General features: G+C 37.5%; 1 protein-coding gene across 3 annotated transcripts in view; it reads right to left on the reverse strand.

Moving 5' to 3' along the window:
- Positions 1-4054: 4054 nt before the first annotated feature.
- Positions 4055-25640, reverse strand: part of UTRN (utrophin) — a 393293-nt gene continuing 371707 nt past the window's right edge. For all 3 annotated transcript variants that reach the window (XM_072856186.1, XM_072856185.1, XM_072856184.1), the window contains 6 exons: positions 18734-18892; positions 18106-18349; positions 12204-12312; positions 10626-10712; positions 7770-7792; positions 4055-6210 (listed from right to left, as the gene is read on the reverse strand). In XM_072856186.1, coding sequence (XP_072712287.1) covers positions 6202-6210; positions 7770-7792; positions 10626-10712; positions 12204-12312; positions 18106-18349; positions 18734-18892 — 631 coding nt within the window. In that variant the 3' untranslated portion in view covers positions 4055-6201. The remainder of the gene's footprint in view (positions 6211-7769; positions 7793-10625; positions 10713-12203; positions 12313-18105; positions 18350-18733; positions 18893-25640) is intronic.

The raw sequence follows: 25640 nt of genomic DNA on the forward strand, positions 1-25640 counted from the left end.
AAAGGCAGACTGGGGAAAACATGGGCCCCCTGCTGAAGAGGACTGGTGACAAAGGACACAGAAAAGTCTGAGGTACTGAACCCCTCTTCATCTCAGTCTTTGCTGGTAAGACCACCCTTCAGGAAGCCCAGGTCCCTGGGACCAGAGCCGAAGTGCTGTGGGAGCTGGCTGATGTCATTGCAAGGCCACTCTCCATCATCTTTGGAAGGTCATGGGAATCAGAGGAGGATGCTGAGGACTCGAAGAAAGTAAATGTCACTCCAACCATCAAGAAGGAGGATCTGGGTAATGCTTAACAACTTAACCTCATCTTGTTTGCATTCAAATCAGGGATGTGGATTACCAGTGGCAGTTACTATTGTATCTTCTGTCTGTTCTCTTATTTATTAATGCATGAAACTTCATTTGTGGGTTAGGCAGCAGTCACACATGGCAAATACATACAGAGAAGCATAATGGTCCTAAATTGCTCATGATAAAAATAATCCTTCAACATACAAAAATGTCATCTCTAATGAAGAAAAATGAATGGGTTTGCTACCTGTTTGTACAGGGCCAGGGTTACACTCTGACTATTCTGGCTTGTAGTCATATGAGCTGTCCACTGGACTTCCATTTCACCCGGGCTGGGATTCAGAAAGGTTACTGTATTTGATCAAATGGTTGCCTATCTCCACATAAAATTCAGGTGAATCATCACAGTCTTTAATTAATGTGGCTTTTTCCTAACTCCATTAAATCTAGCTTATGAGACTCTCAAATTGTTGGTAAGGGATGATGTCCCTTCCTCTTTTTTTTTTTTTTCTCATTTTCCAAAGACTTTAAATCATAGTCTAAAGGGTATCGGGGGCAAAAGGAATTCCATCATGTGCAGAGGAAGTGTTGCTGCTATGTGGTTTTCTGATATATTTTTTTTTTAATAACAAGGTCACTTTTTCTAGCTGTAAAAATACCAAACTAAAACTTATTTATAATATTCTCCATTGTTTTGTTTAATACCAAGGTGGGATCTATCCCCAGAAATTAGATTTGTAAGCTGCAGACATCTTCCTTTGAGCTAGTTACCCTAGGCTCCTTTCCATAGTCAGGAAATAAGTCTTTCAGAACTACAGTATCTCCAAGGTAAATATCAGTTACTACAGGTCAGAAAGCTAGACATTTTTTAAGTGCTTCTCTGACTGTATAAAAAGAGTGACTAACGAGCATGAATAGTTCATCTGTAATACTGTGTTTCAGAGATGACAATGAGATAGGACAGTGTCTATGTTTTGTTTTGGTTTGGTTTTTTATTCTTTTTCCTGTGTATGCCCTTACCATTCAGACTGGCACCTAGGAATTCTATTCAGCTCTCCTGGTTTAGCATTTTCAATACACATGCTAACACAGAGCAGATTTCAATTTGAAAGACCCCTTGGTGTGGGCTGCAGCGCTGGGATGCCTGGGATCAGCCCGCTCCTGGCAGCTCCTCTGCTGGCGTCTCAGAGGTGCTTAGAAAAGCAGTTGATGAAAACACAACCTTCCCCCTCCGAAGGCAACTGCATGTTCTTTCTAATGCATACATTTAAGTTGCAAAGAGTGTAATTTTTTTGCTGGCATATCATGGAAATGTAAGTGATACTAAAGACAGAAGATAGGCTCCCAAAGACACGTGAGCCAAGGAAGATTTCTTCACCTTTGCTGGCCCCAGGAACAACATTTTGTGAGGAATACACCATATAGCTGATGATTACTGAGAGCTTTTTTGCTTGTAAGATGGAACAGATCTCTTCCTGCTCAAATATTTTTTTCCCACTGAAAGTTTGTTGGTTGTTTTTTTCATACCCCACTGTTATTAATTTACACCTTGGCTGAATTTGTAAGACTGATTTTGTTGCTGCTGTTTTGTGAACAGAATTCTCAGCCATATGGCACAACATCTTCATTTCTGTGTGACAGTAGGCAGGATCCATTACTCAGTTTTGCAGTGGTGCGAATGTTTACTTTCAGTAAGGTTTTTCTTAGGGCAACTCCATACTAAAGTAGAAAACAAAAAAATCTATGTAATGAGCATACTCTCTCCAAAAGGCAATTTGTACTGTAAATGTTTAAAAGAATATTTTGGTCTTTTGCATAAGTCCAAAACTTGCCCATTACAGTAATACATTTTTAATTTGGCTGAATTCAGCTTTTTTTTTTCCCCTTCTCATTTTTCAACTGTAGAAATAACAGGGGAGAGGACAGAACCCCTGACCCAGGTCACTCAGGTGATAGGAATTATGTGCATACTGACAGTTTGTGTCTGGGTCCTGTATCCCTGACCTACTGGGGCTGGTATCTCATAATCTATCTATCTATCTCATATATTGAGATTTGAAGAGCTGAAGAGCCTTGTCTTGGTCCAAAAAGAAATAATAGCACCACCACCACCCAAGAAAAGCTGTTTCATAGTGGAAGTTCCTCTGAAGATGAAGCTCCAACAGTAGAGGAACTTTGCACTCTGTTTTTAATTAGATGCATCAATCTTGCATCTTCTGAGAAAATGACCTGATCCGACAGCAATGTTTCAGCTCAAGGGTGTTTTCAAACAAATATCCTATCAACCACCCCATCCATTCTGGGCTGTGCAGGAAGATGTCTCTCCCAAATTGCACGGATAGGCATGCATTTTGGACTGAGAGCTTTTTGGTGCAGGAACTTAATTCTTCTGAAAGGTATCATGTTGGCTTTATTTTGCCTGACAAAATAACAGCAGAAGAGGCTGGTTAGTGCTCAAAGGAAAAGGTTGTGCGAAGAAGTGAGGGAGTGCTTACCATTGCGTTGTTCATTGAGGAGCGGAGATGGCCGTGCCCTGCCACTGGCCTTCCCAAAGCCCCTCGAGAAAAGCTCCACACAAGCTAGTGAGAAGTGGGTGCCTCTTTCTTCCCCCTGACAAGAGCCAGGGCCTTCATGGCATGGTCCTGAAGCATGATTTTAAGCTGAGACTACCTTCCTCACACATGACAGTGTTACAGAGCTCTGGCACCTGCTACCTCAGCAATCGGGGTAGAGAGGGTGTAAGTGGTAGATTTCAGCACTTTGATAAATTGTTCTCAGTGTCAGGCCCTGGTACTGATTCACAGCCCGCTTCTGCTGCCTTCAACTCTACAAACATATAATTAAAAGGTGTACTTTTTTTAAAGGGAGATTGTATGGTTTAATAGATTCTTTAATCTACCAGTCTCCTCCTCTTTGACACATTTATTGTTCTAAATGCAGAACTTAATTTGACTCAATATATGGCTATTTCTATAATTAAATTCCTTGTTAACTGCCGAATCACCGAAATGCCACATAAAACCCCCTGATTTTTCCTCACAACTTATTTGTTAAGCATCCTTTTACAAACTGAGGGAAAATGCCATTACTTTGACACATCTTACATGTCTTGAGAGTTTGAAGAAAAATAATATTTTAATAAATATTAAACATGAAAACAGTGCCAACTATAAGAAAACAGAATTGTTAGGGTTGTGGACCTTTTTTCCTCCTTTAAGCACAGTAGTTCTAACAGAATCATTAACACAATTTGCATTAGCTTAATGCAAATACCTAAAATCAGCACATGGTAGGGCTAGAAAGTATGTATTTCCTGAACAAATACCTAATGCTGTGTTTCAGCTGAGCACGTTGACTGAATGCCATCAAAACTTGAAGACTAATTTACAGTTCTAATATTTGACAGGGCTTCATGCATTATTGCTGTTTTGTAATATGTACATATAGCATTTTAAAAATAAAAGCAGTCTGCTTCTCAGTGATCAAATTTAAAATCTGTCATGAAACTGAGAAGGATTCCAGACTAATCACTAAAGATGGAAAACCAGAGAAAATATGCACAGATTTATGGGGAGAAAACACTGCTTAATCTCATTTATATAAATGCAAACCACACTCCAAAAATGCTAGCACATAGAAATGGACTATCACAGCACTCCTGTGTTAAAATTAATCTTCAGAATGAGATTTTCAGCATTTAGCCATCCTTGAAGACCACAAAACTTGAAAGAACGCCATACGTTTTCTCATGTTACTGCAATATATTCCTTTTATTTATTATTGTCTCAGAGGAAGAATGTTACAATGTAGTGTTTGAAGTAGCATTTACTTGGCAGCAGAGGACAAAGGATGCATACAAACACAGGCAGAAAAACAACTTTATACATAACCTCATATTCAGAACAAAAATAAAAGCCACCAAATTCACTACTGAGACCTTTTTTACTTATGTAGGGGGGTATTTTAAAGGATTCTTTGCCTAGAGAATGATGTAGCTTGATAAAAGCAAAGTACTTTGCAGAGAACAGAATATAAAGCTATTTCCAATACTACTCATGAAGATAGGTTTGAGGTAGAAAGGTGGTCATGGCTTTCCTCTTCTGTAAAATGTGGGGTTTTTTTCTTCTCAAAATAACTACACTACTTTTTTTAATAGATGAAGCATTTACACGAGCCAGCATCTTCTCTTCCCACCTTGACAATTTTGCTCCACTCACTCAGGAGTACTACTTAGCATTTATATAGAGCTTTTCAGACACTAAGCAAGCCCTACAACACCTTTGAGAGGTAAGTACTATCATCCCCATTTTACAGATGGGAAAACAGAGGCAGAGTGGTTAAATAATTTGCCAAAGGGTTCAGAAACAACTGGCGCTGGAGTCAACACTGTGCCCAAATCACTCCTGAGCAAGAGCAGTTCAGGAGTGAATACTGTGGGGTGCAGGACAATCTAGTTGGCACCAGTTCACAAAAACACTAGAAATTCCTGACCTGCTGTCTTAATGTCCTCTAGCATTTTTCGGTAGCAGTAGAGAATTTACAACTCTTCCAATACCATTTTGAGATTTTTTTTTTTCCTTCAGTAATAATTAACAACAACACAGTTTTAGTTTCTCTCCACTATACATGAAATATATTGCATGCAGTTTTACCAATTAAAGGTATGTCCTGAAATTAAAGCAAGTGTCCATGCAGCACTGTAAACCCTGTGAAGGCATTAAAATCTCTTATGATAATTTTAAAACTAGAGATCAGCTGATCAGTGACATAACTTTCCCATAACTATCCATACTTGAAGTACATAAATAAATGATTTCAAAGATAAAGATGAGTTGCAAGATTACAATGCCAAAAGAAAATATCTAAGTGCATTGCAATTTTGAAGAAAATGTCCCATTGCTTAATAGTATTGGAAAGGGCTTTCTAATTGTCTCTTCATTTCCAAGAGGCAGACAAAAGACTGGTGTGTTTAGATCATCAGAAGGGGATCTCACAGAAATGAGCTTTACTTCACAGACTGTAAATTCCAAAACTTGAAGCAAGTTTGGCACAGCAGGGAACAGCAAAGCTTTGTCTCTGAACAAAGTTAGGAAAGATTACACGAACATAGACCTTACTAAAAACAACTTAAGCTATCATCTAAGTCCTCTTTTTAGCTATCTCCTGATTCAAAATAAAGTAAGGCTTAAAAAAATAATCCTCCAAATGGAGTGTGTTGGCTGGAAATAACTAAAAGAAAGTTAAAAATACCATCTTGGTGCATGAGGATGATGATTATGACTCGAAATGAGAGTTTACCTTCTTTAATGGAGTTAAAATACTGTAGCTTGCACCCAGTGGCAATTTTTGTTAACCAGTAACAATAATGCAGATTATGGGAACTTCATATGCTAATCCTGAAAACAATTCAAGGGTAATCTGAAAACCGTGTGGTCAGATGGTTAGCATATAAATAATCAGTACAGAATGTTAAACGTGTGAGAATATAACTAAGGGTATTTTACAATGTAAAAGCAAAGAGCTGAAAGGAATGTATAAATGTAACATTTTGCTCCAAACTCCTTATGCAGTTCTCTTTACGATTATCAAAAAGAACGTATATAAAGCCCCTGCCCCTTTTCCCGCGGCTGTATATTTATACAAATCAGTGACAAATACTCCATTGCTCATTAATTTACAGTTGCATAGAAAGGGAAGAAGAAAAAAAAAACCAATACTATAAAAACAACATCCTTGTCTTTGGGTATTCAGTGTTTTACTATTTCAAGTAGAACATGCAGTCAGAGCGAACAGCATGTTCCAGGGTCCCATGCAGCCTTCTGATGAAGTGGAACTTGCGACTGGTGGTTTGTAGAAAAGGGCTGTACTGCATGTCAGGAAGCACTGGTCGACGTCCAAATGAACACTTCACATTGCCTGTCATGATGAGAAATAACCACGTCAGTACCACATTAACACACAGAGAAAGCTCTAAATACTCTGGGCTTGGTTGAGTTAAAGACTCAGGTGTCATCTTACAAATACCCTGTATTTTAAAAATTTAGATGTTTTGGCCCAAGACTCAGCAAATCACTGAGGCATGTAGTTAAGAGAAACCTAATTTTACTATACTGCAGTGTTTGAAATTCTTGTTGAGTAAGGCCCAGAGGATGTTAGTGTACAGAGCAGTAAATATAGACTCTCTGTGTTCTGCACCCATAGAAAAATGTTTAGGCAAACTACTGTCCTATCTGAAGCCTAAGTCATAAAAATGGAGAGTATACAAAGTCTGGATTTGGACTCGGCCCCTTCAAATGTGATGCTTATTTCCAGGCTCCTGTTTCAGGATTCTGTTCCTGAACAGACAAATGTGCCTTCTCTAATGGTTCTGGAAGGGTAGATTAGTATTATCCCCTAATAACACTGAAAGCTATCTCTGTGCCTGCTTAGAGGAAGGATTTCTGAAAAACGCTAGTTTAATTCACTAATTTAACTTATCAAGAGACTGAAACATGAAGTCTGAGATAACTGAGTGCAGGGCATGACTTATCCCATTCTCTTTAAAAATTCCTGTTTGGGAGGGCAATCCTACTATCCCAGATACTGCAATCCAAGAAAGTGTTTGCAGAGCAATATTTCTGAATTTTTAGATATTCATTCTGGGGAGGTCTGACCTTGCAAACTGTGGATTAATGGACAAGGTGAAGCAATTTGGGGAGTAAATAGACTCTTTCCCTACCACTTAGTTCTTCTGAAGTCTCGCACAGCAATTTGTGGTAGTCTTTAAAACTTACTTAACGACGACATGTTCAAAGAACTCTGCAATGACACAAGATTATGTCGTTCCTTATTTGTCATACGTGGGCTCTAATATCAACCTAAACCTATAGCAAGTGTTTTTCCTATTTCTGTTACTTATAACAGAAATTTAACTGATCATTCATACCAGTTAGATTTTCAAGAACAAGTATCTAAATACCAGACTGTTTTCCACATTTTTGTGAACTCTGAAAGTAGCCAAATTTCTACTTTGAGTTTGTAAAGTGGTTGCCTACTGGGAGAAGGCGGCTTAATCTAATGCCTAAGATGCTGTGTGGCTCTTGACCTTTGTGCCCTGGTGCCCATAGCTCCTGGAACTGAAGCGATGGGCACCAGGGCACAAGGACATACGGATGTCTTTGCAAGAACCAGCTTTGGTCTTGCAGAGCTGATGCTGGCTTGAAACTAATTGGCCCTGATAGATTCGAGCTGATGCCAGCTGGTCAGCATCCCAGAACTGCACACCATAGTATCTTTGGTAATGCCTGAACTAGCAGGAATTTTCTATTAACTGGCATATTCCAGAATCCATCCTTCCCATTACATCAGTCTAGCTTCCAAATAGACCTCTAGGGAAAAATACAGAAAAAAACTCCGCCACTTGGCTTTAACGGAACTTTTCCACTGGCTTTACTTTGCTTTCAATGACTATGCAAGCATGTAAACATGTCTCATACCTGTGGTCTGCCAGTGAAACTTGCTGCAAATAGAAAAAACAGAAGAAAGTTAGAAATTTACATGATTCTGCATCTTGGCATTTTAAAAACAAAGCCAGTGTCAGGAAAATACGTCCTATAGAAGAACAGAGAGACTCCTATCTTAAAAAAATAAACATTTAACTAGAAGTGCGTTGTAACGGTCTATACATAACTTTCTTCACAAATTTACTTTTCTTGTAACAAATTTATAGCATTATGAATATACAGATGACATGAACTGTTCCTTTTTCACCACTTGTGACCATATAGATCTACAAGTGCTGTATTATAATACCTTATGTTCAAAATGCTCTGTTCTGGAATGAACTCAGATGCAAAGGCAAGAATTCTGCCCAAAGTTGCACACCTGCCTAGTTCTGAGGACCAACCTCAAACAAAGAAGGAAAAGAGGCATTATATCCATTATCAAAGGATCTGGGGACCAAAAAGAAAACCACTAAGAGCAGTGCTGGCCTTACCATATGAATAATGGCTTCATAAGGGATATTTGGAGTAAGTAGAAATACCAATTTCAAGATTAATTATAACTTGAAACCCATAAAAACAAATATAGCAAATAAGAAGACTGGCTTTATTTTAGAGTCAAGATAGAATAAAAATAATCTATATAAGGCTCAGATGCTAGTAACTGTCCTTAATGGAAGCTGCGGCCAAGGTAGGAGAGATCAGTAGTGATGAGGTGGTGAAAAAATAACTTTTGTTTGTTTGTTTTAAATGGACATATGTTGAACATGAGGGCCGTTCTAATAAAATTTAGCTGGGGTATAATTAAAAAAGGGTAAGGATATTATTTTTTAAGATTAGGGATACAGTGATGCTCTTAAAACATATTGCCTAGGGAGTCTGAGGAGTCTGCGTCATTGGAAGTCTTACAGAACAGGTTAGACAATTGTCCTCCCAGAAAGACAGATCCATCTCAGACAGCCACAGGAAAAGATAGTGGACTAGATGGTCTGTCATGGTCTTCCCTAGCAAAACTCATGGAGTTTAATGCACTCTGTTGGGAAGGCCAGACTAATAATCCTCATTCCAGACTTCTAAAACAGTATATGAATCTTACATGGTTAAGAAAAACATACTCCTAGTAAATCTCCCAAGTAAGAGATATTATACAACGACTGAAGAAGAGCAAACATAACTAGTACCTACTAATTGGGGCATGCTAGTTTGGTTTGATTTCTGCAGCAGCATGTCAATGACAAAGGGAAAAATCACATGAAATTTGGAACTGTGACTTCTTTTAATCTTAAATGCTCAGAAACACTTCGCAATATCAAAGGATGTGGGGCCACGGTTTTCACTTGCAGTCCCCCCCGCCTCATTCAGGATATTGGTTTATGGATATTAGATTTTTTTTCCATGTTTCCTAGTAGCAGAGAGCAGACAACATTGTCAAGCTTGCCCTGACACAGGAATGCAAGGGAATATTTCTGCAAATTTGCTGTAAATTCATTTGGGCCAAATGTCCAGTAGCTGCTATACTGCTTATACATGCAAGATAGGAATTTGCAAAAACAAGAATTGATACTTGACTTGCATTTTCTACTGATTTGTACACACACACACTTGAGTTGTGCTGAGTAGCTCCACTAGCTGTTGACTTCAAGAAGAGATGCTCCTTAGAATCAAATCTTTAATTTGCAAAGCAATGGGCTCTGAACTATTGAACTTGCTGAAAGTCTCAACGGACAGCTGAAACAAAACCTTTTTTGCTAGATCCTAATTTGCTTTCTCAAAATGTGCAAAGTGCATCTTCTGTGATGCAGTTCTTCACAGCCAAGCAATGTACATACAAGGGATAAAGGGGGTATTTTAACAGGGTTCACTGAGTTTATGAAATAGAATAGACTAGAGTTCAGTCTCAGTGCTTTGAAAAGGACTGGGCATAAACACCCTCCCTCTCACTTGTGCTTTTCAAAACTGACCATCATTATTACATTTCATTTGAAAGAACTGTTGACAGTTTAAGAATGTATCAAAGTTTTCACTACTGTTTTTCTAAGGCAAAAGAGCTGAAAGTGAATATATATATATATGCACGTACTTAAAAAACCCAAAATACATGAATAACAAAGTTGCCACTTCACCTCCCCTGCCAAAACCAATAATCTGTATGAAATACTGCTGGAACCAGAGAGAGGGCTCCTCACTCTTGTAAGTGCAGTGACATTCCGGAAGCAACAGGATCAGTGGAAATATACATCAGCTGATATAAGCCATGCATAGGAAACTAATTGGTTTTCCTTTTGATCTCTCTTTAGTAGACACTGAATAAAATATCAACTTTCAATGCATTTAAGCAGGGAAAGGTGTTATGTGCTGTGTTAACAGTTATTTCCTCTGGTCAATTAGTTTAATAACTAGTTCAATAGTTAGTTCAGGCAGTCAGCATTGGGCTATGGTTCCTCCTGTTGCCTAAGGCCTTTTTTTCAAGTTTTATTAAGAGAAACAGCGTTCAGAATTTCTGAATCTACATTCACTTAAGTACTACATAAGGTTTGTATCAGCAGCTAATGGGATCCTAGGTCTCTTTTCCCTTATGTGGGCACAGCTGAAAATTCCATATGGAGCTATAGGCTTTTCTTATAGTGAATCACTTCCACTTAGAACATGAGAACATTTGTTTATTTACTTTCACAAATAGTGTCTATTGAGGAACTTTAAAGAACAGAATTATGTGGCTTGCATATCTTGACAAGAAATCTCATCAGGGAGATTTTTTTTCCTAGTCAATACCACAAGAATGACTTTTTTTCTTCAAAAGACTGCCTCAAATTCAATACTATTCTCAGGGACATATTTTGTTACACTTACAGCAGCAAGCTGGAAATGTGCTGTTGATTTGCTCCATAACATCCGTTAGATCTGTGTTGGTATCATGAGGTGGAACTAACAAGTCATCTGCAGATATGACAACAAAAATGAGCAATGAATTTAGTAATGAGGGGAGGGAGGGGGAAAAAAAAAAAAAAGACAACAACATTCTGAAAGGCATTCTCATCCACCCTTCCAGCTAAATACTCCTTTATATTTCAAGGGAAACCACTACCTGAAGCCTCTGTAACTTAACGTGCAGGAACTGTCATTGATAATTGCCAGCCTTGGGAGAGGAGGTGAAAGTCACATTATTGATTTGCAGCAGAACTCATTTCTCTTTTAATAAAGCTTAACCGTTGCACCCAAGATTTAACTACAAGAAACTGCCAAAAAGAAGCAGTATATAAGAATTTACAGTTAAAATAAATAAAAGGTTTACAAGATGAGGGAATTATACTCAGTAGCTGCTCAATTAAAATTCTGTCCCATTTTCAGATGATTTGTCATGTAACTTTCAGAACAAATACACCATTCTTCTTCTGAAAAAAACATTTATCTTTATTCAATATGCACCAGCAATTTCACTAGTGTTAAAATCCTCCCTGCTATTTTTTTTTAAAAATGCTGCATAAGATTATCCAAGGGATACATAGGGAATACAACTGGCTCTGTTCCTGCCAGTGTTATTAGACAGCATCTCTCATAAATCTACCATTGCATTAAATCAGACTTGAAGAAGTTCCATGTTTTTCCAGATAAATTAAAGTAAAAACACATGTCAATGCTGAATGAAAACTTTTCAGTATGCAAGAGAATATTTTTCCTGTTTTCCAAAGAAATAAAATCATTTTTTAATCTATAACACAAAGGCTTGAAAACAAAAACAGAGAGGAAATTGTACTTAAGATAATTTGAGAAAAATATTTTCTTTTTTCCCCTAATTTTGAGCATTCAGTGGTCTGTAGTTATTTCTGCTAATTCCCAGTGGAATTAATGAGTTCTGATACTGGAGAATTTAAAACAATCTTTCAAGAGAGAAATCCCCTCATGTGCAGAGGCTGTACACTTAAATACTCAATAATTCCTAAAGATGTGAAGTCTTTGAGGGGTGGGTCATCAAAATACCAGGATAAGCAGAGGATACACAAGAATTTTTAAAGCTGCCATCAGGAAGCTTGGAGTACATGTTTCGGGCATTTGTTCCTGTATCTGACAGATTACTTGGGTGCATGCGTGTACTGTAGGACAAACAGCTGTTGGCCATTTCAGTCCAATGAAATCTGGTTCCCCCTTCAGCGAGGATGGATTTGCCCAGTAAATTCACTTGCTCAAAATGGATGGGACCAAGGAGTCTGTTGACAGAAATCCATAATTCAGTCACATGGATTCTTGTGAGACCACAGCTGTTTGCAAGTGCAGGGAAGCAACAGCTCCAGCTGCACTAAGTCTTGTTCCCAGTAGCATCACAAAGTTCAGTTCCTTTTTATTTATAAATCTTTTCAGAAAGATGCCAACAAACCTATTCAGCAGTCATCTATAGACCCACGCAGCACATTATCTGATCAAAACACTTACCTGTCTGATGAAACGGTGAGCTTGTCTCTTGCTCGAGTGGGTAACTGAGGGCAGAGTGCTGGGGCGAAGCACAGGGGGAGGCGCCATTAACCCGGGAGTCTGACTCGGGCTGCATTAAAAACAATAATACCCAAATTTAGATAAATTGTATCTACAGAATTTAAGTGCGGGCTTGTATGCAGTCAACCAGCTTCTTTCCTTTTTTATGTGGTGTTTCTTGTTTGTTCTCCAAACTATTGAAAGTTGGCCTAGGTCTATACAACCATTAGGGGGAGAAATGAAATGTTAAATGTTAAATGAAAATTTAGACTTAAGTGTAATTCTTATGAATTGATAGTTAAAAACAATGTTCTGTTGCGAGCACGCACCATAGAAACACAATGTTATGTACAACCCAAACAGTCTACCAAGGCTCTCAGTCCAGCTATGCAGAAAGACTACACAATAGTATTATTGGGGTTGTATATATATCTATGGTTATATACATAAATATACACATACACAGAGGACATTCAGCTAAGGTTCCCTAAGAAGCTTTGCTCATGCTTAAATCACGAGCAGTTTTGCAAAACTCATTCACAATCAAGCCAAGTGAAGACACAAGATTCAAGAGAATTTTGTTAAATTTAAGAAGTGGTAGCTAGCCCTCACTCCTGCTGACACTGCTTCTCAATAGTGTGGAGGACACCAAATTTGCAGGAAAACTATGTAGTATGTAATCTCCAGAAAATTATGAGAAGGAACCCATATACTTTGAAAACTGTGTTGTAGGCACAGTTTCTGGACTCTTAAATTCACCTGAAGAATCAAACATGTAAGTTCTATATTACATTTAGTTGTAACCGTGTATGTGCTTGAGATTATGTATGAGTATACCGATATGGACACAAAATAAGAAAAGACCATAAGACTTCTTCACTATAACAACTCAGAAATATTGGAAGGGATCTCGTTCAGGCATATTTTTTTCTTCTTCTTTTCCTTCTTTCTTGTAAGAAATCCTTTGAGGAAGAGAGTAGTAATACAGTATTTGAGCTCCAGAAGTGATTGTTCTGAAAAAACAGAAGCACATGAAACAGAATTTACATCTGAGGCAGTTACAGAATCTTAGCAGAAGTTGTTCCCCTATCTATCTTCTTGATTGCAAATCATCAAATTATTTCCAAAGAGCTTAAAGAGCAGATTATTTAAGTAAATCTGTCAAAAGCAGATACAGAAGTAATTAAAAAAATCATTACTTTTAAGATCCTTTTGAAACTGAGACTGAACAAGTACCTAGAACAGCTATGAGACTCGATGCAAAGAGGTAATATACAGAATGGCAGTTGATTTGTGCACAAGTTTGCTCCTTTGCAGCTCATAGCCTTAAGTGCGATGGTCAATTTTTTGAGACAACTTCCAGTTTAAAAAAAAAAAAGATCTTCAACAAAACTGAAGATTGTTGAACAATGAAAGATACTTTTTCTTCCATACACAGTGGTGAGAAATAGAAGAAAATGTTTCCTTAGGCACTCAGCAAATCTTTTTTTTCTCCTCCAAATCTCATCTCTCTCTCAGCATGACAATACCATCTTCCAGTTTTGACTAAAAGAATAAATCAAGAAATATTGCTCTGCATATAGAAGACAAAGAAAAATTGAAATGTTTTCAAGCCAGCCAAGGATTTTACCATCAAGACACTCCTATGAAGAGTGAATATGAAGTAGTATCAAGTAATTAAGTAACTTGCTATTCAGTATCAGGCTCCAACCCAGCTACAGGGTCTAGGTAAAATGAGCGTGGTGATTTTAAACAGGCCAAGCCTGGCGAAACTAACTCCAGGTAATTCTGTATAGCCAGGAACCTCTGTTCAAGAAGATCTTAGAGCTACAATGATAAAGAGATGAAGCAAACTCTTCAAGGGTTACGAGTTACTTCAGTACAGAACAACAAAGCTAACTCCAGCAGCAGAGTGGCTGCTTGCCCACCCCACAAACAGATGGAAAGAGAGAATGTGAATCATCCAAAATGCAAACTTGCATCTGGACTGGACCTCTGTCCCTCTTCAAGCAGTAACTGTGGACAAATGGTGCAGAGATGACTGAGGGTGACTGAGCAAGGAAGATCGGTGCTGGACTTGATACAAAACTGCAATACAGCAACACATACGATAGATCAAGGATAGTAAGGCGCTGTAAAGTCAAGATTAATTAGGATAGAAAGGAGATGCCTACGAACTTAAACGATGAGTTAGTAGTGAAGGTTATTTAGTACCACTTAGGAGTGCTATTGCAAATAACAAAAAACCCCTGCAGAGCACAAGGACTCTAACAGCGGATAAAGTGAGAGCAAACAAAACATACTTGAAATACTTTACATTGATGTAACGTATATTGCTGCAGCAGTCAGAATGAAATATTGCAGTTGGATTTAAAAAAAAAAAAAAACAAACAAAAAACCCCGCCAAACGAACCACACCCCCCCCCACACACATCCCCTTCTAATCAGAAGACAGTGTCTGATGACTTCTTTTTCATTTAACTATACTGATAAATGTTGCATTACATACTTCCAGTGACTGCAATAACAAGAAAAGCAAAAACAAACCAAAATCGTCTTCTTCCAAAATGAGGACAATACCATTACGCAAATGAAAAGTAGGGTTTGGAGCAGAAAGGGAAGGGTTCTGGTAGTGGCATAAATGCCTTAATATAATAATCAGATACTGAAAAATGTTAAATGCAAAATAGTTGAGGATGTAGTTGCATGTATTTATATGATTTAACAGTTTTACTGGGAGAAAACTTGAGAAAAAACTGTAGAAAATCATGTTCTGCTTGACCCCAGTTGCATAACATCTACAAAATCTGATCACTTTCATCATCAGCCCCCTTCAGGCATCACGAAGTTCATGCCTTCTTATTCAAAACAACCCAGCAGACAAGCCTTAAGCCAGAAACCATAAGAAAATAGCCTTAGATGTTACTATATGCCTGCTTCTTCCTCCTGAATAAATAAAAACAGAGAGAGCGAGCATGTCTCTATAGTGATGAGGGGAAAGTCTCCAACTCCAGTTTCTGTCAGTTTTCAAACTTCTTTTTATGCAAAATCAAATAAAGACAGAAAGGGATAGATAAGTTCTTCTCCAGAAAACTCCAAAATTGAGGCATTTTTCTGTATTGCAGCAGTTTTTAAAGCATTTCAAGGGAGATATTTACTTTAACCAATTTTGATCTATAGTGCCTTATTTCACTGTGCCTCCTGCTGGTGTCTTTCCCAAAGAATAGCCTGAAGTGTTCTATGGCTTAATGGATACATAAAACATACCCATTCTTCCCTCGACTTCTGTTGCTTTTGGTAAAAAACAAAAACAAACAAACAAAACCCCACAAAACAAAAAGCCGCCCTCCCCCCAGCCTCTGAATCAGAGAACCTCAAAAAGTCCAATTCCCTTTCCACATCCATTACAGATGTTTCTTCTTGTTCCAGACTTAGTCTCCCCTTTTCTTCTTGTTCCAGACCTATTCTCCCAGCCACAAAAGAAACAGTCTCCTCTGCTCTTTTGATAAAACTCCTCTGCTTTCAGTTGGAGAAGGAGCTGCAGTCCCTATTTACTCTGTGTTAAGAGTCTGATCATATAGCCATTGACAGATTATTTTAGCTCCCATCGACTTCAATATCAAATCTATTATGAAACATCTATTCAGTAGCTCAGACAAGCAGAGAAAAATCCAAACGGACTTTAAATGCTCTTCATAATAGGTCTTACTTCTACTTTGCACATGCAGTATCTAAAAGGGCTGAGGAAAGGAAAGTGAAAATGGATTCTTTATTTTTTCTCTATATAATTAACATGTTGGTATCAAAGTTGTCACAGGCCAGTTCTGTTTCACCTTCCTCTTTGGCACTATAATCAATCAGGCAGACAAAAATGATAACATCGTCTGACAGCCACCAATCCTTTGGGCTTGCTAAAATAAAAATAGTATGGTAACCTCAGAATTGTGACCTGAAGTAGGCAAATGTGCAGTGACGATGCATGCATATTTCTGCTAAAGGTGATCCTTAAAGAATGTCTTAGAATGCTCTCATCTAGATTAAACAGTTACTACAGGAAAGTTTCTAAGTTTCATTAACTCTCTACCCAAATATCTGTATGTAGATAGACGCACTCCATATCTTTAAAAGAAAAAAAGTCCCAGTATTTTAGATTCAGTGACAAGTTATTAATCCAAACAACAGTCAGGAGTCTGAGTGGAGAAGAGAAATGGAGAGACTTGCTGTTGACAGAAGAGAGAAACAGAGATGGCATGAAATGCCAGTCACAGCAAAGAAATTGCTGTAAACCAGTTGTGTCCTTTAATACCAGTAATTATTATTACAGGAATTACAGAGTTGTTATATATTTTGACATTGGGACTTATGAGAATCTTCTACCCAAATCATCCATCTCATTAATGAGAAAAGGCATTCCTTATATCCACTAAAAAATAATTGGGACAGCCAAAAAAAGCAAAAGAAACAAATACACTTAGATCCTCAGTTGGTTTCTGATAAAGTCCTTCCTCAAGTAGTGAAAGAGGTAAAGACTTTCATAGACTGTGAATGGCCTAGGTGACAGAAAAACAAACATGCTGAACAGTGGCCATTTTTTCAGAAAGTTAAGGGGGCAGTAATGGGATTCAGTGCTGCTTCATAATTGTATTAATGTGAAAATAAAGGAGTTCCAAAGAACATATGAATATGAACTAAAAATATGAATTATTTACAATTTCTGAATCCCCTTCAGGGGAGTAGCTTCAGCATCCTGACAGTAACAACAACAAAAATACTCTGCCAGAGGGGCAGGGAAGCCACTGGAACAGATGCATCTTCTTGCTATTCAGCCAAAACTGCCTAGAAAAATTACAAAGTCAGCCAGTGAAACAAACAAACAAAAAATAATCTTTATCACTGTGATGAGAGTATCATCTACAGCAGGAACTTATGCCATTTTGATACCTGTTTGTTTGCGGTCTGTTTCTTGGCTTAGTTAAATCCTCTACTACGTACAGCCAATCACCTGACTCATGGAAGGCAGGAATAACTTGCCTTACTGGATTCTGATCCAAATGTAATGATTAGTTAGGAGGAAACATTCATACAAATTTCTCTTCATCATTCTTCCAAACATGATTCCACACATCATGCTTCCACACATGATACAGTACAAATTAACATCTCTAACAATACCTTGTAGATGTTGCTGCTATTATTTTTATAATCTAGATGTGCATATGCTGACTTCAAAAACAATCAACATTTCTTCCCCCAACAAAGGAACCCTACAATCTCTAGCTACTGACATCTGCCAAAAGGCTCTTGCCTTCAGCATTACTTGTGCGCAGACCATTTTTCTGTAGCTTATTGGTCTAAATATGCTACTCAAGAGGAACTGGATTTTTAATGGAATGAATTGCTCCTTTGCATTTTAGACTTATCTTTGGCCATCTGTCCTTGGCATGCTAAGAAAGGTTTCAGTGACTAACCATGACAAAAACCAAACAAATTATTTAAGGAAAGATTGGAAAACTGAAGTCAAATACAGGGTGCGACTGGCACCACTACTTGGAATAGGGTATATATTTTCTTCCCCCTGATTTTTAATTAATGAAAAACTATTGCACTTGTTTGTGTTATTCTCAATGTTTCATAAAGTTACCATGATCACTCCAGCACTTGTATCAGCTTGTGCTCATTTGACTTTCACCATGGTTTATACTAGATGGTAGGAAAAAATATTTCTTCATCCTAGAGATGACCAAATGCAACAGACCAAGCTAGTGAGGTAAAAATATCTGCAGTAAAATTCCAATGCCTTTGTTCCACCAAGAAATCGATCATGCAGAAACAACATGGGGGAAAGACATCAGTGTACATATACCTGCTCAAGTAGCTGCCGTAGCCGGTGAAGCTGAGACTCCAATTGTTTATTGTGATCTTCCAATATTTGCATTCTTGCTTCCAGGCGACCTTTATGTTGCCTCAGAAGTTTAGCTTCAGCAATGAGCTCAGCATCTTCAGAAGCATGCTGAGGTGACACAACGGACTCAGGAGGTGATGCAAGAGGGTTTATTCCTCTCCGAAGATGTTGCTCCTTTAGTTGTTCATATTCTATCTGCAGACTCCTGGTATTGAAAAGAGGAGGAGCATGAAGACTTAAGCAAATTAAAATAAAAAACATCCTTAGATCAAATGATGTTATCATCACCTCCAACTACAGAACACAAGTAGTTCATACAAAGACAACATCTTGATTTGTGGTTTATGGGGAAAAAAAACATAAAACAATAAAGTAGAAGTTAAACTAAGGTATTTTATCACAGATCCACCCTCTTCTATCTAACAGAGTCAGGCTATGCATGACATATGCCTTGATTGTTTTGGTTTTTTTTCCCTAAAATCATGACTCGTAGGTCCATCTCTTCTCATCTCCAACAACCATACATAGTACATGCATGGCTCAAACAACGAGGTGACAATTCGGACACCAGGTAGGATGATTATGAGACCTTTGCTCTTCCTCCAGGTCAGCAATGATGCGCTCCAACTCTCCTCGCTCTTCCTTTTCCACTGACTTGAGTATCTGAGCAGGACTCTGTGGCTGACTCACAGGCGACTCTCCTCCCAGCGTCTGACAATACTGCTGGATAAGGGCATGCTCATCCTCTCTAGAGCAATAAAACAACGTAGATAAAGACAGAGCAGTGAAACATTTATTATGTGAGCAAACATCTTTGTCAAGCTGAGGGGTTTTGTTTGTTTGTTTATGAAAAAGGACTAAGAGAGCAGGAAATAAGCCTGCAAGAATCTAGTATATAAGTATCAGATGTGTGTCTCAGAAAATTGTATTAAAATTTTCATGAGCTGCTTCTAAAAAATATACTGCAAAAAACCATATAAACATACAATGCACAGGAAAAAGAAGATTGATCTGTAGTAGCGTAAAAGACCAGTTTACTGTAATGTATGCATAAAGAACAAATGCTGCTGGTGGTTTGAAAAAAAATAGTGAAAGCGAGAATCTGAGATAATATAAACCAGAAATGACTGATTTGAAATGCCTTAAAAATAAATAAAACCAAACAAGCGATCTGATAGTTCCTTTTTTTTTTGACCATAAATAGGTGACATTTTTAATATTCTTTAGGAGATAATTTTGGTGTGCTCAATTTACCTAATAAAATTAGAGAGAAAAAATCCCCACAGAATTCTTCAAGAAGTCATAGAGTAATGAATCATCAAGTATCTAGCTAACACTGTGCACTGCACAAAGGGACTGACAATCCTGCAAAAATAATGCTATAGGCTTTGAATTAGCATTATATTTTCCAGGGATTTTTTTCCCATTTTCATATACACATGCAACACCTTGAAACTTTTCAAGGGTAGCAGATCTCCTCCTCCTTACAGATTGAGGGATAGAAATAAACTGTAACACTGTCCTCCTCCTGACTCACATAGAAATTACCTTCTGGTAAGGAGATACAGAAGTCCTGACACTTTCAGTTATGCTATAATGTCCAAATGAGTTTGCTTTTGTATAGGTGTGCCTTTCTTCCCCAGTTGCTGGCTCTTCTCCATAAGTGAAGTCAGATGGATAGAAAGTGAAGGATACCATGTCCTAAAAATAGTTCGCTTGCTTGCTTACTCAAGAAGGATAAATCAGCAGCAGAAAACCATACACTATTCATGTTTTTAAGAGAGAAATTGCTGCAGCAGTATGAATGCTGAAGAAAACCCTCCTTAAATTCTCTTCTTTGCCTGACTACAAAACAGAGACTGCATACCTTATGATACTGTGAAATACTGTCCCTACAAACTTTATCCTAAAGATCTTCTACAGTTAAAGCATGGTCATCAACAGAGAGAAAAACACATGAGCAGTATATATATGCATATTCAGATATCATTTAGAAAAGAGACTTTTTCATATTAAAAATATTTCTTGTGCTGACCTTTTTCCTACAATTGTTGGAAAGAAGCAGCTATGAATTCTGCTATTAATTGATTGTGGTCTGACATAATGAAAAGTAAACTCAAGGACTGCCTTTGAAAGCACATACAAAAAATAGGAAGTCCATTATACACAAAATATTTATTTTCCAAGTAAAAGTGTAATGGAGCTTTTCAAGAGGCTTTTTAAAATTTCCTGTCAGTCAATTTAACATCTTTCATCACAAAAGATCCAAATGTACAGTCTCATTTGAATGAATAGTAAAACCAGTTATTTAGAAATGTATACCCTGGAAGAAACAGAAGTTATTTCTGTGGTGACAAATAATCTATAAATGTATGTACAAGTAAAACACATCAGGTGTTTTACAGGCCATGCACATGGATTGGGATTTTTCTCAGAAATACGTTCAAGCTCTTGGGGTAAAGGGAGCAAATGCGTGTGACAGGAACAAACGAGAGTTGCAAACATACTGTTTGTGTAATGGAAGACCTTATTTTATCCTGCTGAACCAAGATTTTTTGGTAGCTCAGTAGATCAATACCCATTTAAAAGCATCACCAGTATTAGGAGCAAGCCAAAATAACCACAGATTTAATAAAAACTGATTCCTGGTGTCTCTCTCTTAGAAAAGCACTTCTATCATGCAGCAAAGTTATTTCGTTCTTTGTAGTACTGCTTAAGACAACCTTTTTACTGAAGACTAATCCTATGGTAGAACAACACTGAACTACTACTTCTCAAGGATAACTATTCACTATCTACCTAAAGCTATCTTGTGGTCTTCCACTTTCCGACTTGTCAATGAGATTTGAAAATCTAGACTATTACAATCAAACAAATGTGCATCAAGTAACACTATACGTAAAAAACTCAAACCAAAACAAAAAAATTTATAGCCTGTGCCAGTTCTATCCACTTCAAAAGTTCATGGCATTCTATCCCACATGAGTTCATTTATGATATAAAGGTATGAAGACATCCTTCCACAGAGCTCTGGTTGCACATCACTTTCCTTCATCCTGTCGTTTGTGATTAACTACTGGTTGGCAGAAAGTTTACATGTAAAATTGAAAAAGGAACCTAATTAGTGAGTTCTTCCACTTTTAACAATGAGTTGAAAGTTTAAAGGAAATAATATACATTCATTTATTTCTTATCTGTCTTGGCTGTAGTCAGTACTATACTCATGAGAAGAAATGACAGTATTGATCTTCCCATGCAAATGAATACATGTAATGAATTTTTCATTCAATACACCTATACAATTAAAATATAATTGGGGTTGTATGTGCATTTAAGTCCCCCCAAAATATAGAGGATATCTAACAGCATTAGCTGAAAAAGAAACAGAACAGCGCTCCTTTTTTCCCTTACCTAACTGCTTTCTCTTCTCCACTACTTGAGTGATTTCAGGGAAACCCATCATCACTTCCTTTATTATTTTGCATTAGCCTAGTTAAAACTAAAGCAAATGCTAGTGCAGTTAATGAAGTTTGGATCAGGTCCTGATGGGATAATGAAAACCTCATGGTACTTCTCCACCCTTTAACCAGCTTGATAAAGAAACCCCACCCCTTATAACTAAATTTTTGCCAAAGTGATGTAACCCCTTCTGGGGCTTCAAACTCTGCGGTATATTGCAGGGCTTCTACAGCCCTGCAAAACATGCAGAATCCACTCACTGCAACTGGAAGGGCTGCACTAAGCTGGGAAGTGCTGGCAATTCAATGTCACATCTTCAGCAAGCACAGAAACAGAGTGTTAAAGCAGACTAGAGAGAGAACGCAGCTTTATCATCCAGGTTTCAAAACACTGTTTACATATTAATTTAAATGATCCACTGCAACTACACATACAGCCTTATTTTGTGCAAGGGTATTGATGTTGTCAGGAAAGGTTCATGTGAACAAGTAGTTTAGTCTGGTTATTTTAATTAGGCATCAAAAAGCTGCTGTCTACATTTTAAGATGATGAATTAGTTTATAAACAACTATGTAGGTCATCTGAAACGGATTTTTTTAAAATACGGCTCTGTAAAGAGGATTTATTATATTTATTTGAATTTATTAAATCTGAAATTGTCAAGATTGTACATTAGGTGTAACCTCATTTTTTAATGAAACTTATAAACCAATCAAAGAAAGAGTTTACCCAATAAATGCTTAGATACTTTTGTCTGTATTGTGGTCCAGTAGGTGAGATCAACACAGCTAAATACAAATTGTTCAAGACGGATTCCAGGTAATTTTATAGTTTGGACTCCCAGCTATTCAGTCCAGAAAAAAATTATTTTCCCTCCTCTCTCACTGGTTGAGAGTCTCAAGAGCCTGGACAGGACAGACTGTGAATATTGACCAATCTTTTTTTAGGGATCACACCTTGCAACTGACAGCAGGCTTTTTCACGTGCTGGAGAAAGTGCCTGATAAAAGAAGTCTTCTGAAGCAAAAGTCTATTTTTACCATGTGTTCCACCTCTGGTCTGTCTTGCAAAATTACTGGTTCAAAAAACCTGAACCTTGAACCTGCACCAGCAAACCTCATGACTGTAATGAAGACAATTCATTTGTAGCACAGGAGCCCCAAGGCAGGGCTTCCCCATGACCTACAACATAAGGGAGTGACACATGCTCTATGGCACACAAACACTTTCATTTTGAGAATCTGGGACTTTCTTCTGCAGAATTGGTTGGAGATGGCAATCAGCAACCAAAATAAAAGCACAACATCAAAATAAATTTGTCATCCTTTCTTGGTGGTTATTCTCCTGAAGACCCTGTGTGCTTCGAGAAAAAGCTAGAAGTACACAAAATCCTTCAACAGCAGTTCCTTTTCAGAATTTCACCATAGAAGCAGTAAAATGACATCCCAGGAGGTCAGACTTGAAAGAAGTACATCTCAAACAAAAAGAACATCCCAACAAGGAAACCCAGGGAAAATGTCCTTTGAAATATCCTATTCTCTTTGTGGATATATATTTTCAAGAGGTCTATTCCAAAACATTCATTATGCATGGAAGAAGCAAGAGGCAAATAATGTTGCATATAACTTCCCTTGCATCAAAACTACGCTGTGGAAAGAAAAATTCAGATTTCCTGACAGTCACTTTTCATCAGGGTTTTATTTTATCTGATTAAGAAAACTGATTGTTAAATTAGATTTCAGATAGTAAGATGTGGGTATTTGTGATCCTCCTTCATTGATAATTTTCATTTTTCCTGTGGCTCTCATACTAAGCGCCATGCATTCTAGTCCAAATAAAGTGTACCTTGACCTAATGATGCTATGAGAAATATTAGAATAAGGTTCAAGAAGGTACTCCAAAATGCTTTGTCTTTAACTTACTTGTTCTTCTCCTAATTTTATCATCATGTGGCACTAATTTCTCATTGTGACAAGATGCCTTTTAACCACTTACATCATGTCAAAGTATTCAGGTACTACATACTGGGGGGCTCCAGTTTGACTTATGACACATTGAGTGGCAGTGCCAACTAAAAGTACCACTGGCCTTCACTGGTTATTCCTACTCCTGCACTGAGTACACAGCTCCCTAAGAAATAAAATTTCAGGTGTGTTCCAACTCTACCTTCAGCTGAGTGTGAAGTGGCATCAACAGTGCTGCAGACATGAAGATGACTGGTAGTAAAGGCATTAATCAGAAAACAGCTATTAAACATTCACATTTATACAGAAATTCTTTATACTATGTCCAGTGCACTTAACTTCAGTATGGGATAGATAAGATAGTTTGTACATTCCAGGAATAAGAGGGTTACATTCTTGTCCTATTTTCCTAACAATGTTTTTTGTCTTTTCATGCTACGACACCATGATTTGTTAAATTGTGAGGAATAACTTTCTGTTAGGGACACTATTTATCATTCTTCGTGTCAAAGTCTTCATTTTTTCCTTACGTTCATCTTCACTTGTGAAGAGGCCAGTCTGCTTTTAAGATATAGATGTTTTCACATCAATTAAAGGCAAAGAAAATTCATCACAACAGTCTAGCCTAAACATTTAGAACTCCCTAATGTATGGAGAAGATGACATGAAGGAAAAACATTTGTATTCAACGTGTTTGTATCAGAAAACTCATGCATGAGAGCATTAGAATGTTTGTTAAGAAGCTGGACATACTACAGTAGAGACTGTGACTTTTTTTTTTTTTGCTATCTATAAATATTTTTTCAGTTGAGGAAAATGTGTTTTTTAATGGATTTGACATACCCTTAGGGGAGGGGAGGGTTAGAAAAGCTTAGTTAGGGAGATCGAAGTCATAATGACATTCAAGACAACAAGCTAGTTAAAAACCAAGAAACTTCTTTGAAGAACGTTTTCTTAACCAAATGGTGTATTGCAGAACATTCCTGCACAAAAACTCATTATGTTTAACTGATGGCAGAAGTTCTCTTATTGTCATTCAAATGTAGGAGACTTCTTGCACATACTCTTTGGAGCATGAAGAATGTTAGAAGTATTGTTGATGAACTTGTTAACCTGACAAGACCAAAGCAATAACTTTCCAATATCAAGTGCAACTATTCCTCTCTTCTAGGTTCACAGTAAACTGAAGGAGTCTTGAGGACTGATAAAAATAAGATTACAGAACAGAACTCCAATTACAAGAAGCAGATAATTTGATTTCCAAACCAGTGATCACCTCCTGAAGGTTCGAAAGAATACCATAAGAAAATGAGATTTTGCTCAGGTTTACAGCAGGGGCATCTGAGCTGAAAAAATGTGCATCCAAATTTAAAACTGCTCCTCCAAATTCAGTCTATAAAGAATTATCACCATGCTCTTTTCTATGTCAAACTGCATTTAAACAATAAGAGTAGAGCATATAAGAATAAGAACAATAAGAACAGAACTATAATCCTAAACTGTTCCAGCTGTAGGCGACTTATGATCCAAATTGGGATCCAAACTTCATAGCTGTGTAGATCCCTGCAATAGTTTAACTCCAAACTTTAAACTACAGTACTTCAGAATTTTGTGAGTACTTCAGTATGTACCTTAATGAAAGCATGAATTATTATCTGCAAATAAAACAGAAGGTGCCATTCAGTACAAAAGTTACTTTCTTGTCCTCCCTGGCCTCTAAATCTCTGCATATTTTGTTTGTGCAACAGTCCCTTTTTGACAACAGGACTGAGACCCAAATTCAGAAGTGCCTCTCACATACTGATACAGAAGTTCACCATGTTCATTCTTTTTCTTAAAATAAAGGTCATTTTTATAGGTGAACAGGGAAATTGCATTAAAATCAACAGCTAATTTGCCAGTAAAAATTAAGGATATACACCCCCTTTTACCATTGGGACGGATGGTTGTTTGATCTTTGTATATGAGTAGACTCATTAATTGCAAAATAAAGAACTCGATCAAGTGTATGAGCATTTAGCTGCTTTCAGGTTTTAGCTTTCCCTGCCAAGTGGCAGTATGTTTGCTTTTTTTT

This window comes from Ciconia boyciana, chromosome 3 (genome assembly GCF_034638445.1).
Source record: "Ciconia boyciana chromosome 3, ASM3463844v1, whole genome shotgun sequence".
NCBI classification, from domain to species: domain Eukaryota; kingdom Metazoa; phylum Chordata; class Aves; order Ciconiiformes; family Ciconiidae; genus Ciconia; species Ciconia boyciana.